Source organism: Glycine max, chromosome 4, assembly GCF_000004515.6.
Source record: "Glycine max cultivar Williams 82 chromosome 4, Glycine_max_v4.0, whole genome shotgun sequence".
Lineage (NCBI taxonomy): Eukaryota > Viridiplantae > Streptophyta > Magnoliopsida > Fabales > Fabaceae > Glycine > Glycine max.
In genome coordinates, this window is record NC_016091.4 from 29,079,089 (window position 1) to 29,093,584 (window position 14,496).

Genomic DNA, 14,496 nt, shown 5'->3' on the forward strand with positions numbered 1-14,496 from the left:
TCTGAGGGGATGGCTTAGGATCTTTGATTCATCCATGGTCATTGTACTTGATAGTGCCCACGTTCATATGTTGTATGTTGTGTATGTTCATGGGGGGTGCGTTAACCTTGTTGGATGTCTTAGGTGGGGGAAAATAGAGTGGTTAAAGAGTTTAAGCATCTCTGAGGGGATGCTTAGGATCTTTAATTCATCCATGATCATTGTACTTGATGGTGCCCATGTTTCATGCCTCATATAACATGGGAAATAGTATAAAATTTACTAGTAAGTACTTGTAGTTCCTTGTGAGGAGGACTACTTGTACTAGGGGATGTGTCACTCGGTTTGGGAACCCCCTTGTGGCCCAGGCTGATCACCATTGGGGGGGGGGAGTTATGGTGTACGACAGGGTGACCTCGACACTTACTACATTGTTTCCCTAAGTGAGGTGTCGTGTGGACACGCTTAGGCTATTTCCTTCGAGATGGTACCACATTGCATTTGAGAGTTGAGGTCAGGTGCCTACATCATACTGAACATGATTGATTGGAACGATGGATTGATGATGATTGTTTGTTGTATGTGTGTTGGACTAATAAATGTTTGTGTATGCTTATGATAATTGTTAATGTTTTTCTTCTAATTGTGATTATTTGGTATTTGTATTAATTCTTTTTATAATGAACTCACCCTTGCAATTTTGTATCGTGTGGTTGATACTTGTGATGATCGTGAACTTTATTCGTGGGAGCAGAATGACAACAATAGGGTGCATGAAGTGAGACTCTGTGTGGAGCCTCTAAGCCGACGTGATGACGTTGGGATTATTTTGGGGAGAGAGTTGTGTTTTGTTAATCAACTCCTCCATAGTTGGCTCCATGATTCTTTTGTTGGATTAAAGATGTAAATCACTGATTTAATTATATGTATGAACAAATTTAATTTCCATTATATGTATGACATGTATTGAGTTACTATTCATATATATATATATAAATTCACTTAAGTAATGGTGTGTTGTTTGGTGAATGTATGTTGAGACAAAAATTACTTTTATTTTTCATAAGCAAATTAACGGAGTTTTCATTTAAAATTTGAAATCCTCGTGTTTTAGAGTGGTGATATCGTAGCACGAGGCGGATCGTTACATTCCTGATGGTTACTAGTATTTTATAAGAATCCCCTAAAATTCCAAAAAGTGGAATCATAACCACCATTACTGTTAGATTATTGGAATTTAAAATTATTTGATTCTAAATATACCTAGATTGCTTTGATTATATGAACCCAAATTTTTTTTAAAACAACACATTAATTTTCGATAAATTCAGATATTGCCATATTGAATATTTGATTTGAATTCAAGTGTATTTTGTTTTTTGGAATCATTATTTGGTTTTGTAAATGACTTCTCTCCATTGCTACAGTTCATATCGCTTCTTATATATATATATATATATATATATATATATATATATATTTGAGGAAGTTTTATGTGCATGCAGTTTTTTGTTTTATTTATTTATTTTTGTTAAATAAAAAGAGAAAAAGTGATATAAGGGAGTACATAATGAAAATGTCTAATTTGCCATCAAAACTAAGTGCACTTAAGCTAGAGTTTGGTGAAGACCTGGTCGTTCATTTAGTTTTGATCTCACTTCTTGCACACTTTGGGTAATTTAAAGTGAGCTATAGCACCTGGTCTCTTAATGAGTTTATATCTCATTGTGAGCAAGAGAAAGAGAGGATGCAGAAAGATAGATATGAAAGTGCTCATTTAAGTTTGACATCTCAGAATAAGAAAAAAAAAAGAAAACTAAGGGTGCTCTTAGCAAAAGAAAGATGGAGAATTTACTTGCTACTCCTACAAGAAGTCGACCCATGAAGAAAGAGTGTCTGAGGTAAGTTGCATGGTGTCTTCCTTTAGCAGTAATATATCCTTCTCGTTTATTTGCATATATAGTATTTTTTAATTAAATTGATTGATACGATATATATTGTCAAAGCAATCCCTATTGCAAAAATTGATTTGATTAAAATTACATAGATTTTTTAATAAAATTATTTATACAAATTGTGTTCGGCATAAAGGAAGACACAATTTGGTCAAATAATATTGTATCTGTGATGATAAATGTGTGACAATTATAAGGTATTTTCATGTGAATAATAGTCGGTCCAAAGAAATGTTATTATTTGATCGAATTTATTGTCAATATTTGATCATTGCGTTGAGAGTATCAATTACATATTAATTTCTTTGTCCAAAAACTAGAATTAATGTTGTGTGCAAAATATTTGCACGATCTGTTATGTATATTTTTATATAACTTAGTTATATGTGAAAGTTGTGTAATTTTAAGATCTCGCAATTATTATATTAAATTGTCTTGTATTTTTTGGTTAAATTGATTAAAATAACATGTTGTCATAGTAACCTTTGTTGAATAAGTTAATTTTATTGAATTTACATAGATGTTGCATGAAATGATTTCTTCGAATTGTGTTCGACCCAAAGGAAGATGCAATTTGGTAGAATAATTACATGCTTGCGATGGTAGAATTGTGTTTGACCCAAAGGAAGACACAATTTGATAGAATAATTACATGCTTGCGATGGTAAACATATGATGATTATGAATAGTGTGATCTTCCACGTGAATAATGAAATTTTCAAAGATAATCATTATTTGATCACATTAATCATCATATAAGTTTTATATGTGAGTAATGAAGTGTTCAAAGACAATCTTGTTTGATAAGACTTATTACTAATGTTTAATCAATGCGTTTACAATTAGTGTTTTTCAATCCAAAGATTGAAAATTAATAATGCGGTATGTATCTTGTTTGGATTGGTATTGAATCTATAAGAACTTTTATATTGCTTTAAAAAACTCAATTTCATTTGAATTTGGATGAAACATATATTGAACTATTTATTAAATCAAATTTTATTTTTAATTTGGACAAATTTAATTATTTTTGTTCAATTAAGAATAATAAAGTTAGTCTCCCCTGATTAAATGTTAAAAGTTATCAGTTCTTTCATGAATATGAACTTAGTCTCTCAAACCTTAATTGGATCCGACTGGTTCACCATTACTTAAACTTCTTTTTTAAAATTTTTACTACCTGAAGTATATTGAACAACGATTTTATTATTATTATAGTTATTATTATCATTATTGTTAATATTCTCATTATTGTTGTTTGTTTGTTGCACCTCCAGCGACGCGTCGTTCTTCTCCTACGCTTGTTCCGTCTTCCGCCACCTCATTAACAACACCATGATCCGAGGCTACCTCCAATGCCGGTCACCCCTCCACGCCGTGTCCTGCTACTTGACCATGGTCCAAAACGGCGTCGCCGTTAACCACTACACGTTCCCACCTTTAATCAAAGCCTGCATTGCGCTTCTTTCTTCTTCTTCTTCGAACGTTGTTGGTCGTTTGGTGCACGGTCATGTCGTAAGTTCGGGATCCGTGACGACCCTTACGTGGTGAGCGCGTTTATTGAGTTTTACTTTGTTTCTCGTGAGGTGGACACGGCAAGAGTGTTGTTCGATAAAACGGCAAATAAAGATGTCGTTTTGGGGACTGCGATGGTTGAGGGTTCTGGGAAAATGGGGAACGTAGAAAGTGCTAGACAGGTGTTTGAGAAAATGCCTGAGAAACGCTGTCTCGTGGAGTGCTGTGATGGCAGCATATTCTCGGGTCAGTGACTTCAAGGAAGTGCTGGCTTTGTTTGCAGAGATGCAGAACGAGGGAACATAGCCGAACGAGTCTACATTCCGTACTCACTGCGCGTGCGCACCTTGGTGCGCTCACGCTGCGACTTTTGGTGCATTCCTATGCCAGGTGATTCGGTCTTGAATCCAATCCGATTATGGCGACAGCTTTGGTGGACATGTATTCGAAATGTGGATGTGTGGAATCTGCTTTATCTGTTTTTGAGAGCAATGTTGACAAGGATGCTGGCACATGGAATGCTATGATTTCTGGCGTGGTGTTGAATGGCGATGCAGGGAAATCGCTTGAGTTGTTTCACCAAATGGATGCTTCTGGGACCAAGCCGAACGAGACTATGTTTGTGGCTGTTCTCACTGCTTGTACTCATGCTAAGATGGTTCAGCAGGGTCTTTGGTTGTTTGAAGAAATGAGAGGCACGTATGGAGTTGCACCACGAATGGAGCATTATGCTTGTGTAATTAACCTTTTGTCAAGAGCTGGCATGGTGGAGGAAGCTGAGAAATTTATGGAGGAGAAGATGGGTGGACTCGCAGCTGGCGATGCTAATGTGTGGGGTGCTCTTCTGAATGCGTGTAGAATTCATAAGAATATTCGTGTTGGGAATAGGCAGTGGAAAAAGCTGGTTGATATGGGGGTCACTGACTGTGGTACTCATGTTCTTACTCACAATATAAATAGAGAAGCTGGGTTGGATGCGGAGGCAAACAAAGTTAGGAGTAGGATGAAAAAGAAGCCCGGATGCAGCATAATAGAGGTGGATAATGAAGTTGAAGAATTTCTTGCAGATGATCATTCTCATTCGCAAGCACAGGAAATGTGCAAAATGCTCAATTCCATTCTCAAGATGGGGACTTTAGAGCGCTTCTAATGGGTATAAGTTATTGTTTACTGCTAAATTGTTTTCTTACATGCTTTGGCATAATTATAGTTATGTACGAGAACCTAGAAATGGATTCAGTGACTTTCCCAGATTTTAGTCCATTAGATCAATTTAACAAATAACTAAGAATTTGCCACTTGTTTGAGAAGATTTTTTTTAAAATAAAAAACAGGTATTTTAAAATTGCCTTCTCTTTTCTGTGTTGTTTCCACCATAGAAAATTTCTGATGGTTAGGTAGTCGTCAGAAATTTCTAGTGGTTTTACATCCCTACAAAAGTTTCTTTTACAACAGGTGGCAAAGTCTGAATGGTGAGATTGATCTAATGGCTTAAAATGAGGGAAAGTTACTGTGACAGCGTGATTTTCCCTCCTTAAAGTCGCTTAATACGTATCTGCAAGAATGATAGAAACAGCGCTGTCGCTATCAAAGAACCTATGGAAAACAGAAAAGAAAAGAATATATAAATTGTTGCTACTTTAGTGGTGAATTTATGAGGGCAGTAGCTCCACGAGGAAAAAAAAAACAAAAAAAGGAAAGGAATGAAAGAATACACAGGATATGCTGAAGCTAACATGGCATTGCATAAAGATTGTTGAGAATATTTTATCATGGCTTATTTCAGTTCCATCCTAATAAGCATCTTGCCCGTGTGTTACGTAATTGAATTCCATATTTGTTATAAATCTCATACAGAGAACAACAGTTGCATCGATGACTTGTCATCCGGTATAGTTTAATTATTTGTGTGAACCAGCCGATAGATTTTGATACTTGTGATCCTGTTATAAATTTCATGTAGAACATCAAGTCATAGGTAGCCATTTCTGTTTTCCCTTCTGTTACTCATATTTCATGTTTGATCTCATAGCAACCTTGGGCATCAACTGATAAAATGCATTCTTTGCCTTTCAGCTGTTGGATGATGGAAGGGCAGCAATGAGCATAATTGGCATTCCAAACTCAGGTGTCAAAAACACCGATTTGCCTGAAAATTTTCTGCTGATAATAAACCATTTATAAGGTGTCCAAGCCTTTCAGCTCCTGGGCCAGGCCTTAGGTCAGTGATATTTCTTATGCCGGAGTACTGTTTAGTGATGCTTGAATTTGCCTGACTGAACCACCTGCCAGGAACATAACCATCTGCATTTTGTCCCAAGAGTTCAGTATCAATCTTGTCCAAGACTGGTTCATTCCTGCCAAATTTCCTAGCAAATGGAGCATTGCTGTCCACCATTCTCTGGTAGTCATTAACTGTAAGAAAATGTGGGTGTTGTTTAGGAGGGTTGTCCCATGATATGAAGTGGAGGTCATGATTAACGGTAGTGTTACGAAACTCCTCGGCATTGCAGATGACTGTGTGAAAATACCCTTCGGGGGAAGACAGAAAGTTGGCGTAATACATCAAGACTATTCTGGGTAAGTTGTCCCAACCCCATATACAGTATTCAATAAATGGGCGAGAGAGCATCATCCAGGCAGAACCTAAGCAAAATCAAGAATCAATATTTAACAACTCTGATAACATGAAACTGGGACGTACCAATTTAAAGTTATTTTCTTTCATTTTAAGTCAAAGTCATTTAGTTATGGACAGTTATTTGTGTCATATTCCATAAACTGTATGTGATTTGTTTTTTTATCGGCATAAACTGTGATACCTTGCAACTAGTTAGTTGTAAACGCCTTCATATATATATATATATATATATATATATATATATATATATATATATATATATATATATAAAGTTAAGTGAAGTGAAACTGAGAAATTACACGAGTTTGAACATATGCAATTAACCTAATTAAGAAATGTGAATAAAAGGAATTTATGAGGATTGAATACACAGTTAATAAGGGAAGCTTGCCAAAGGCTGTAGTAAGATTACCAACCAGCAATGGAAACATATTATATACTGTTAGAACAAATGAAAGTTTGAAAAAAAAGAAAAGAAAAAAAAAAAAGCTTCAAGTTCCACATCGTTCAGGATAAACACTTGAATAGTATTTCACTCCCTATATATAGAGAGCTCATTTCTTCTTTTTTCCTTGCCCCAGTCGAGAAACATTTCATTAACTTTTCTTTCTCCCTCCCATATTTCAGCCGATGCATTTCCGGCAAACTTCCCTCTTTCTTTCCGTCGCTCTAAAATTTTGGTTGCCTTTAAGAGTGACTTTGTAAGTCATATTTTTCGGTTGCCTTTAAGAGTGACTTTGTAAGTCATATTTTTCGGTTGGTTTTAAGAGTGATTTTTTAAGTCACATTTCTCGGTTGCCTTTTAGAGTGAATTTTCAAGTCATACAAGAGGGTGTAATTCTAGAAAAGGTTCCCTCAGTGCAGTGAGAATCTTATATAGTGATCTGGGCTGTTTTATCCTGGGGACGTCGTGGTTGATAGTCTGCTTGCACAATTTTTGGCAGTGCCACGAAACGTCTTAAAGAAAGCGACATTGTTCGTGACTTAGCCAGTAATTTTTTCGGTTTGCCATAAACTATTGTAACAACAATTTTAAGACGTTTTCGGTTCTACTATGGCTATCGTAGATATTACTGGCTCGAACAGGAATGACCTCAACAAACCTTTTAGGTTTGAAGGGTATCATTTCAAACGTTGGCAACAAAAGATGATGTTTTATTTAACTATGAGAAAAGTTGCCTATGTTTTGAACACTGATATTCCGGTGGTACTTGAGAATGTTGAGAAGGAAGTGAAGGATAAAATGACTATGGAATTAGTTCTCTAGAATGAAAATGATTATCTATGCAAGAATTTCATTCTGAATGGGTTAACTGATGATCTTTATGATTATTATAGCCCATATAAGTCTGCCAAATTAGTTTGGCTGGCTTTGGAAAAGAAGTATGATACTGAGGAAGCTGGGACTAAAAAGAATGTTGTTAGCCGCTACCTCAAGTATCAAATGACTGATGATAAATCAGTAGAGTCTCAATCCCATAAGATACAAAAAATTGCTCATGATATCATATCAGAGGGTATGACATTGGATGAGCAATTTCAGGTTGTTGTTATCATAGACAAATTGCCTCCTGGCTGGAAGGATTTCAAAAACCTTCTCAGACACAAGACCAAAGAATTCTCTTTGGAGTCTCTGATCACACGTCTGCGCATTGAGGAAGAGGCACGCAGACAAGATCAGAAAGATGAAGTGTTGGTTGTGTCTCACAACAACACTAAAAGGAAGAACACAGGTGCAGTTCTGAAGCCCATTGGCAAAAACTTTAAGAATCAGAACCGCAATGTGAGCAATACCTCCAACCGCAACAAGAACCCCCCAAGGGTCCAACATGCTAGACAACATCCACCTGCCAAGAATAATCCCGGTGAGCCATTCCTCTGCTACAATTGTGGCAAACCGGGACATATGGCACGTAAATGCAGAAATCCTTCAATGACAGGTGCTCCCCAAGCTAACATGACTCAAGAGCCATACATAGCTGTGATAACAGAAATCAATATGATTGGAGGATCAAATGGATGGTGGATAGACACTGGCGCCTCCCGCCATGTCTGCTATGATCGTGCTATGTTTAAAACATACACGAATGTTGAAAATAAGAAAATGTTGCTGGGTGATTCCCACACCACTACTGTTGCTAGAACTGGAGATGTTGAACTGAAGTTTACCTCTGGAAAGACTTTGATTCTCAAAGATGTGATGCATACTCCATAGATGAGAAAGAATCTGGTTTCTGGTTTTCTTTTAAACAAGGCTGGGTTTACTCAGACCATAGGTGCTGATTTATTTACTTTGACCAAGAATGAGGTATTTGTAGGGAAAGAGTACACCACTGATGGCATGTTCAAATTGAATCTTGATATTAATAAAGTTTCTCCTTCTGCTTACATGCTGTGTGATTTTAATATCTGGCATTCTAGACTTTGTCATATAAATAGTCGTTGCATATCTAATATGAGTAACTTAGGTTTTATTCAAAAGCTATCTTCAAATCACTTTGAAAAATGTGTTTTTTGCAGTCAATCTAAAATAACTAAGAAATCACATAAATCAGTAGTTAAAGAATCTTAGCCATTGGATTTAATACATTATGATATATGTGAATTTGATGGAACGTTGACCAGAAATGGAAAACGATATTTTATCACTTTTATTGATGACTGCTCTGATTATACATATGTATATCTTATGAAAAATAAAAGTGAAGCGCTTGACATGTTTAAGTTATTTGTAACAGAAATTGAAAATCAATTCAATAAGAAAATTAAGAAACTTCGAAGTGATAGAGGCACAGAGTATGATTCCAGTTTGTTTAATGAGTTTTATAATTTGCATGGAATCATACATGAAACGACTGCTCCATATTCACCTGAAATGAACGGTAAAGCTGAAAGAAAGAACAAAACTTTTACAGAATTAGTTGTAGCTACTATGTTGAGTTCTAGTGCAACATCTTTTTTGTGGGGCGAAATTTTGTTAACTGTTTGTTATGTGCTAAATAGAATCCTCAAATCAAAAAGCAAGACATCTCCCTATGAGATATTAAAGAAAAGACAACCAAATTTGTCTTATTTGAGAACTTGGGGATGTCTGGCCTATGTAAGGATCCCAGATCCTAAGAGGGTTAAACTTGCAAGTAGAGCCTATGAATGTGTGTTCATTGGTTATGCTATTAATAGCAAAGCGTATAGGTTTTATGACCTAAACGCAAAAGTGATCATAGAGTCAAATGATGCTGATTTTTATGAAAATAAATTTCCTTTTAAATTAAGGAATAGTGGGGGTACTTCATCCAATTATCTTCCTACTATTAGTAGAAAATCTTGCACAACCAAAACCAGATATAGAGCCTCGAAGAGGTAAGAGAGCAAGAATTGCTAAAGATTATGGGTCCGATTATATGGCTTATACATTAGAGGAGGATCCATCAAACCTCCAAGAAGCTTTGTCTTCTTTGGATGCTGACTTGTGGCAAGAAGCCATTAATGATGAGATGGATTCTTTAGAATCTAACAAGACATGGCATTTAGTAGACTTGCATCCTGGTTGCAAACCAATTGGTTGTAAATGGATCTTGAAAAAGAAACTAAAACCTGATGGTACTGTGGATAAATACAAGGCTCGCCTTGTAGCCAAGGGTTTTAGGCAAAGAGAGAATGTGGATTTCTTCGACACCTTTTCACCAGTCACTAGAATAACATCTATTTGGGTGCTAATATCTCTTGCTGCTATTCACAGTCTAGTGGTACACCAAATGGATGTTAAAACTGCTTTTTCTAATGGTGAATTGGAAGAGGAAATCTATATGGAACAACCTGAAGGGTTTGTGATTCATGGACAAGAAGATAAAGTCTGCAAGTTAGATAAATCTTAGTATGGCCTAAAACAAGCACCTAAGCAGTGGCATGAAAAGTTGATAACTTAATATTCTCGAATGGGTTTAAGGTGAATGAAAGTGACAAATGCATTTACTACAAATCTGTAAATAATATTTGCACTATCATATGTGTATATGTCGATGACCTTCTCATATTAGGTTCAAATATTCATGTAGTGAACAATGTGAAATCATTGTTGTGTAACAACTTTGATATGAAAGACCTTGGAGAAGCAAGTATAATCCTTGGTATTAAGATTATTAGGTCAAAAGAGGGAATTTCTCTGGATCAATCTCACTACATTGAGAAGATCTTAAAGAAATATGACTACTTTGACTGTAAACCTGCTAGTACACCATATGATCCAAGTGTAAAACTGTTTAGGAACACTGGTGAAGGTATACGAAAAACTGAGTACGCAAGTATCATTGGCAGCCTTAGGTATGCCACTGATTGTACTAGACCCGACATAGCCTATGTTGTGGGATTATTATGCAGGTTTACTAGTAGACCTAGTATGGAGCACTGGCACGCTATTGAAAGGGTAATGAGGTACCTTAAAAGAACCATAAATCTTGGATTACATTATAAAAGGTTTCCCGCTGTACTTGAAGGATACAACGATGCAGATTGGAACACTCTCTCAGATGATTCCAAAGCAACCAGCGGCTATATATATAGCATAGCTGTTGGGGCTGTTTCTTGGAAGTCAAAGAAACAAACTATCTTAGCTCAGTGCACTATGGAATCTGAGATGATAGCACTAGCAATTGCTAGTGAGGAAACAAGTTGGCTAAGAAGCTTACTTGCAGAGATTCCTTTATGGGAAAGACCGATACCAGCTGTGTTGATCCATTGTGATAGTACCGCGGCTATTGCAAAAATTGAGAACCGTTATTACAATGGTAAGAAACGACAGATACGTCGTAAGCACAACACTGTTAGAGAATTACTCTCAACAGGAGCTGTTAGAGTGGATCACGTACGCACTGATGATAATTTAGCAGATCCTTTGACGAAAGGATTAGCTAGAGAGAAAGTTCATAACACTTCTAAAAGAATGGGACTATTGCCCTTACTGCGATGATCATTCATGATGGTAACCCGACCTATATGACTGGAGATCCCAAGAACTAGGTTCAATGGGTAATAACAAGTTATGAAATGATATGAGATGAACATGTTGTTATAAGTGAAAGCAGCATGATTCCTGAAGTAACAAGAGGATGAGTTATGAAAAAAATTCATAATTCTTAATGAGATCTATGCTCTACATTGAGTGGAGTACCTAGGCTACAGGAGTACTCTTGATCGACTCACCTATGTGAATGTTGAAGTGGGGGCCGCTTCATATGAAATTTTGGGCAAAAATTTCTAGAGCGTTCACTATACTGGGATAGACATGCATGGCCTTTAACGCACGGGCTTTATAGAATACACCTATGAAAAGGTTGTGTGTGGTTTGATGTCGGAGATAGAGTTCAAGACTTCGAGTCACTCTAGTAAAATCTGAATCTTACTCACTATGCAAAGGTTCAAGTTGTATAACACCTTTGTTTATGCACAATTTTATGAAATCCTCGAAAATATTCTTTTCAAATTTCAAGTGGGGAATTGTTAGAACAAATGAAAGTTTGAAAAAAAAGAAAGGAAAAAAAAGCTTCAAGTCCCACATCGCTCAGGATAAACACTTGAATAGTGTTTCACTCCATATATATAGAGAGCTCATTTCTTCTTTTTTCCTTGCCCCAGTTGAGAAGCATTTCCTTAACTTTTCTTTCTCCTTCTCATATTTCAGTCGATGCATTTTCGGCAAACTTCTCCCTCTTTCTTTCTGTCGCTCTAAAATTTTGGTTGCCTTTAAGAGTGACTTTGTAAGTCATATTTTTCGGTTGCCTTTAAGAGTGACTTTGTAAGTCATATTTTTCGGTTGGTTTTAAGAGTGACTTTTTAAGTCACATTTCTCGGTTGCCTTTTAGAGTGACTTTTCAAGTCATACAAGAGGGTGTAATTCTAGAAAAGGTTCCCTCAGTGCAGTGGGAATCTTATACAGTGATCTGGGCTGTTTTATCCTGGGGACGTCGTGGTTGATAGTCTGCTTGCACAATTTTTGACAGTGCCACGAAACGTCTTAAAGAAAGTGACATTATCTGTGACTTAGCCAGTAATTTTTTCGGTTTGCCATAAACTATTGTAACAACATATACTACTGAATTTACAATTCTATCAGTGTCAATGTCTTCTCTTTCATACTTTTCATTATCAGTGTTGGACTTTGTTCAAGAAATTTCCTTTACTCCTGAGTTTTTGAAATTGTCTTTAATCTATTCAAGGGCTAGAATTCTTGTATAGTACTTAAACATTATTGAATTTGAAAGAGCTAAAAATTTGAACAGGTAGGAGGAAAGTAAAATAGTGTTTCTCACCTGTAAAAAGTTTATAAGCAGTGGGTACATTTCTTTTCTGTGATACCCAAAATACATCAGATTTATTCACGCTATATAGGCCAGGATCAATTATAACTGGCTTGGCTCTATGATACCTATTCAAATGAGTAAAGAATCGCTTGTAAAGAAGGGGTACATTGATATCTTTACACAATCGTATATCATTAAAATGCATAAAATCATGCAATGCACAGAATGGAGAAAAGAGTTGGCAACTTACACCTTCCAACCAATATCACTGGTGTGTTCAATGAAGTTCAGGTGTCTGGGAATAGACGAAAGCGTATGCAGCAGATCTGTTGTGCAAAAGAAATGTAGCAAAAAGTTAGTCAACGACAATGAAAACTAGGCAACATAGTTCGTGGTTCTCTTGTTTTTTTTTTTTTTTTTCTCTCTCTCTATTTTGAAATTTCAATAATTAGCAAACCATCAAATTCTTCCATAGTTTACATTTCTTGACGAATATTATTTAGCATTCTGCAATGCACAATATAAAATGGTTATGCTTCCGATCAGGGAAGAAAAAAAGAATTCAAATAAAATAAATTCACAGTATAAAAAAAGTACACTGCCATTTATTTACAAAAAAATATATCTATTCAATCACAGATGATTATACATCATAAATTTATTGACAATGATGAAAGCTACTTTAAAAACCGAAAGCCGAATGATTTCTGATTAGTTCATATCTCTATTAAACTTTTTTCAGCCGTTCCCTCCAAAACCCCTATTTCGTTACACAGAGAGGGAGGGAGAGACAGAGAGTCTGCCGACAAAAATAACTACTATTTGACAACCAAGCAAGTAAACTAATTAAACTAGTAAAACACGGATTGGGAACAAATTAAACTAATTTTATATTTCTTTCTTAAAAAAAACTATATTTAGCAGTGAGCAAAATTAGCAAAAAGAAGATAGATAAAGTAGTAATGATTAACAACCTCATTAAGGACCAAAATAAGCAAGTTAAGGAAACATCATTAACCACTAACCCACGCACCCAAATCCCCTGACTCATCAAAACACAAACTTGACACGAAGAGGGATGAGTCAGTGAGAGGCACCTACCATCTTGGGTTACCAAAGGATAATCAGAAGCACTCAAATTAATGAACCAATCCCAGTCCCCAGCTTGGTTCAACAAAATAGCAGCGGCGTGAAGGGTATTAGTGACCATAGTGGGTCCTCTGTAAGTAACCAAGTTGGCCTTAACCACCGTTCTAACGTTCCCGAATTTCTCAAACAGAGGCTCGTTCTTCACGAAATCGGCGAGGTCCAACCTCTCCTTGGAAGAGGCCTCGAGGTCCAAGTGCACCGCGTAGTGGTTCCACGGATGGTACAGAGCCTTCAGCGTCCTTTTCAGGCTTTCACCGTCTCCCATTGAGCCAGAGATTAAATACGCGATTCTCGGAACCAGGTTGGCCGATGTGGGACTTACCTTCAGCTTGGACTCAACGAAATGTGGCACTTCTTTTGGAACTGGGGCGCGGCGGTGCCGCTGGGAGGGTGAGTTAGAGGAAACGAAGACGGAGAGGAGGATGAGGAAGGTGGAGATGAGGAGAGAGAGGATGAGTGGGAGGAACCATTTTTTCTTGGTCTTGTTCTGGTGTTGTTGGTGGTGCTTGTTGGGTTCCATCGTGTTGGTGGTAGTGTGGGAGTGAGAAGAGGGAAAAGAAAGCGTGGTGTAACGGCGCAAGGATCTATCTATGTTGGCGTGAAACTCGCAGTGGGGTGTGTGTGGGCGAATCAAGATTGGAGAAACATGCCACTTAAATTCTTAGTGGGTGTTGCTGTCACTATGATTATGATGCGAGTCAGTGAGTGGCCGATAATAATAAATAAAAAAGTTTTCCCTCTTTTTAAAAAGTAATTATTATAAAGAATAAAATCTCATTTTAACTGTTGAAAATTTTATAGTAGTAATAAATGACATTAATCTTTTAAAAATAAAGTATAAACTAAAAACTAATTTAGTCATTTTTAAAGAATTAAATTAAATGACCTTTTAATCTTTTATCATTTTTTATGGTAAGATGCTGATTTTATTAATGATGAGAAAAAAATGGCTACATCATAC

General features: G+C 36.4%; 2 protein-coding genes across 2 annotated transcripts; one reads left to right on the plus strand and one right to left on the minus strand.

Moving 5' to 3' along the window:
- Window positions 1-3,044: 3,044 nt before the first annotated feature.
- On the plus strand, window positions 3,045-5,684 carry LOC102668855 (pentatricopeptide repeat-containing protein At2g03880, mitochondrial). Its single transcript, XM_006578380.4, has 2 exons — window positions 3,045-4,602; window positions 5,526-5,684. The coding sequence occupies exon 1, from the start codon at window positions 3,868-3,870 to the stop codon at window positions 4,597-4,599; it is 732 nt and encodes a 243-aa protein (XP_006578443.1). The 5' UTR covers window positions 3,045-3,867; the 3' UTR covers window positions 4,600-4,602; window positions 5,526-5,684.
- Window positions 5,173-14,228, minus strand: LOC100820204 (beta-glucuronosyltransferase GlcAT14B). Its single transcript, XM_006578381.3, has 4 exons — window positions 13,488-14,228; window positions 12,637-12,712; window positions 12,396-12,511; window positions 5,173-6,095 (listed from the first exon to the last, which is right to left on the minus strand). The coding sequence occupies exons 1-4, from the start codon at window positions 14,053-14,055 to the stop codon at window positions 5,581-5,583; spliced, it is 1,275 nt and encodes a 424-aa protein (XP_006578444.1). The 5' UTR covers window positions 14,056-14,228; the 3' UTR covers window positions 5,173-5,580.
- Between the last annotated feature and the right edge of the window lie 268 nt (window positions 14,229-14,496).

Coding starts and splice junctions, on each gene's coding strand:
- LOC102668855 (XM_006578380.4), top strand. CDS start 3,868: ATGGCGACAGCTTTGGTGGACATGTATTCGAAATGTGGATGTGTGGAA.
- LOC100820204 (XM_006578381.3), bottom strand. CDS start 14,055: ATGGAACCCAACAAGCACCACCAACAACACCAGAACAAGACCAAGAAA. Junction 12,512..12,636: donor AGTGATATTGGTTGGAAGGT/GTAAGTTGCCAA, acceptor TCATTTGAATAG/GTATCATAGAGCCAAGCCAG. Junction 6,096..12,395: donor TGCTTATAAACTTTTTACAG/GTGAGAAACACT, acceptor GATTTTGCTTAG/GTTCTGCCTGGATGATGCTC.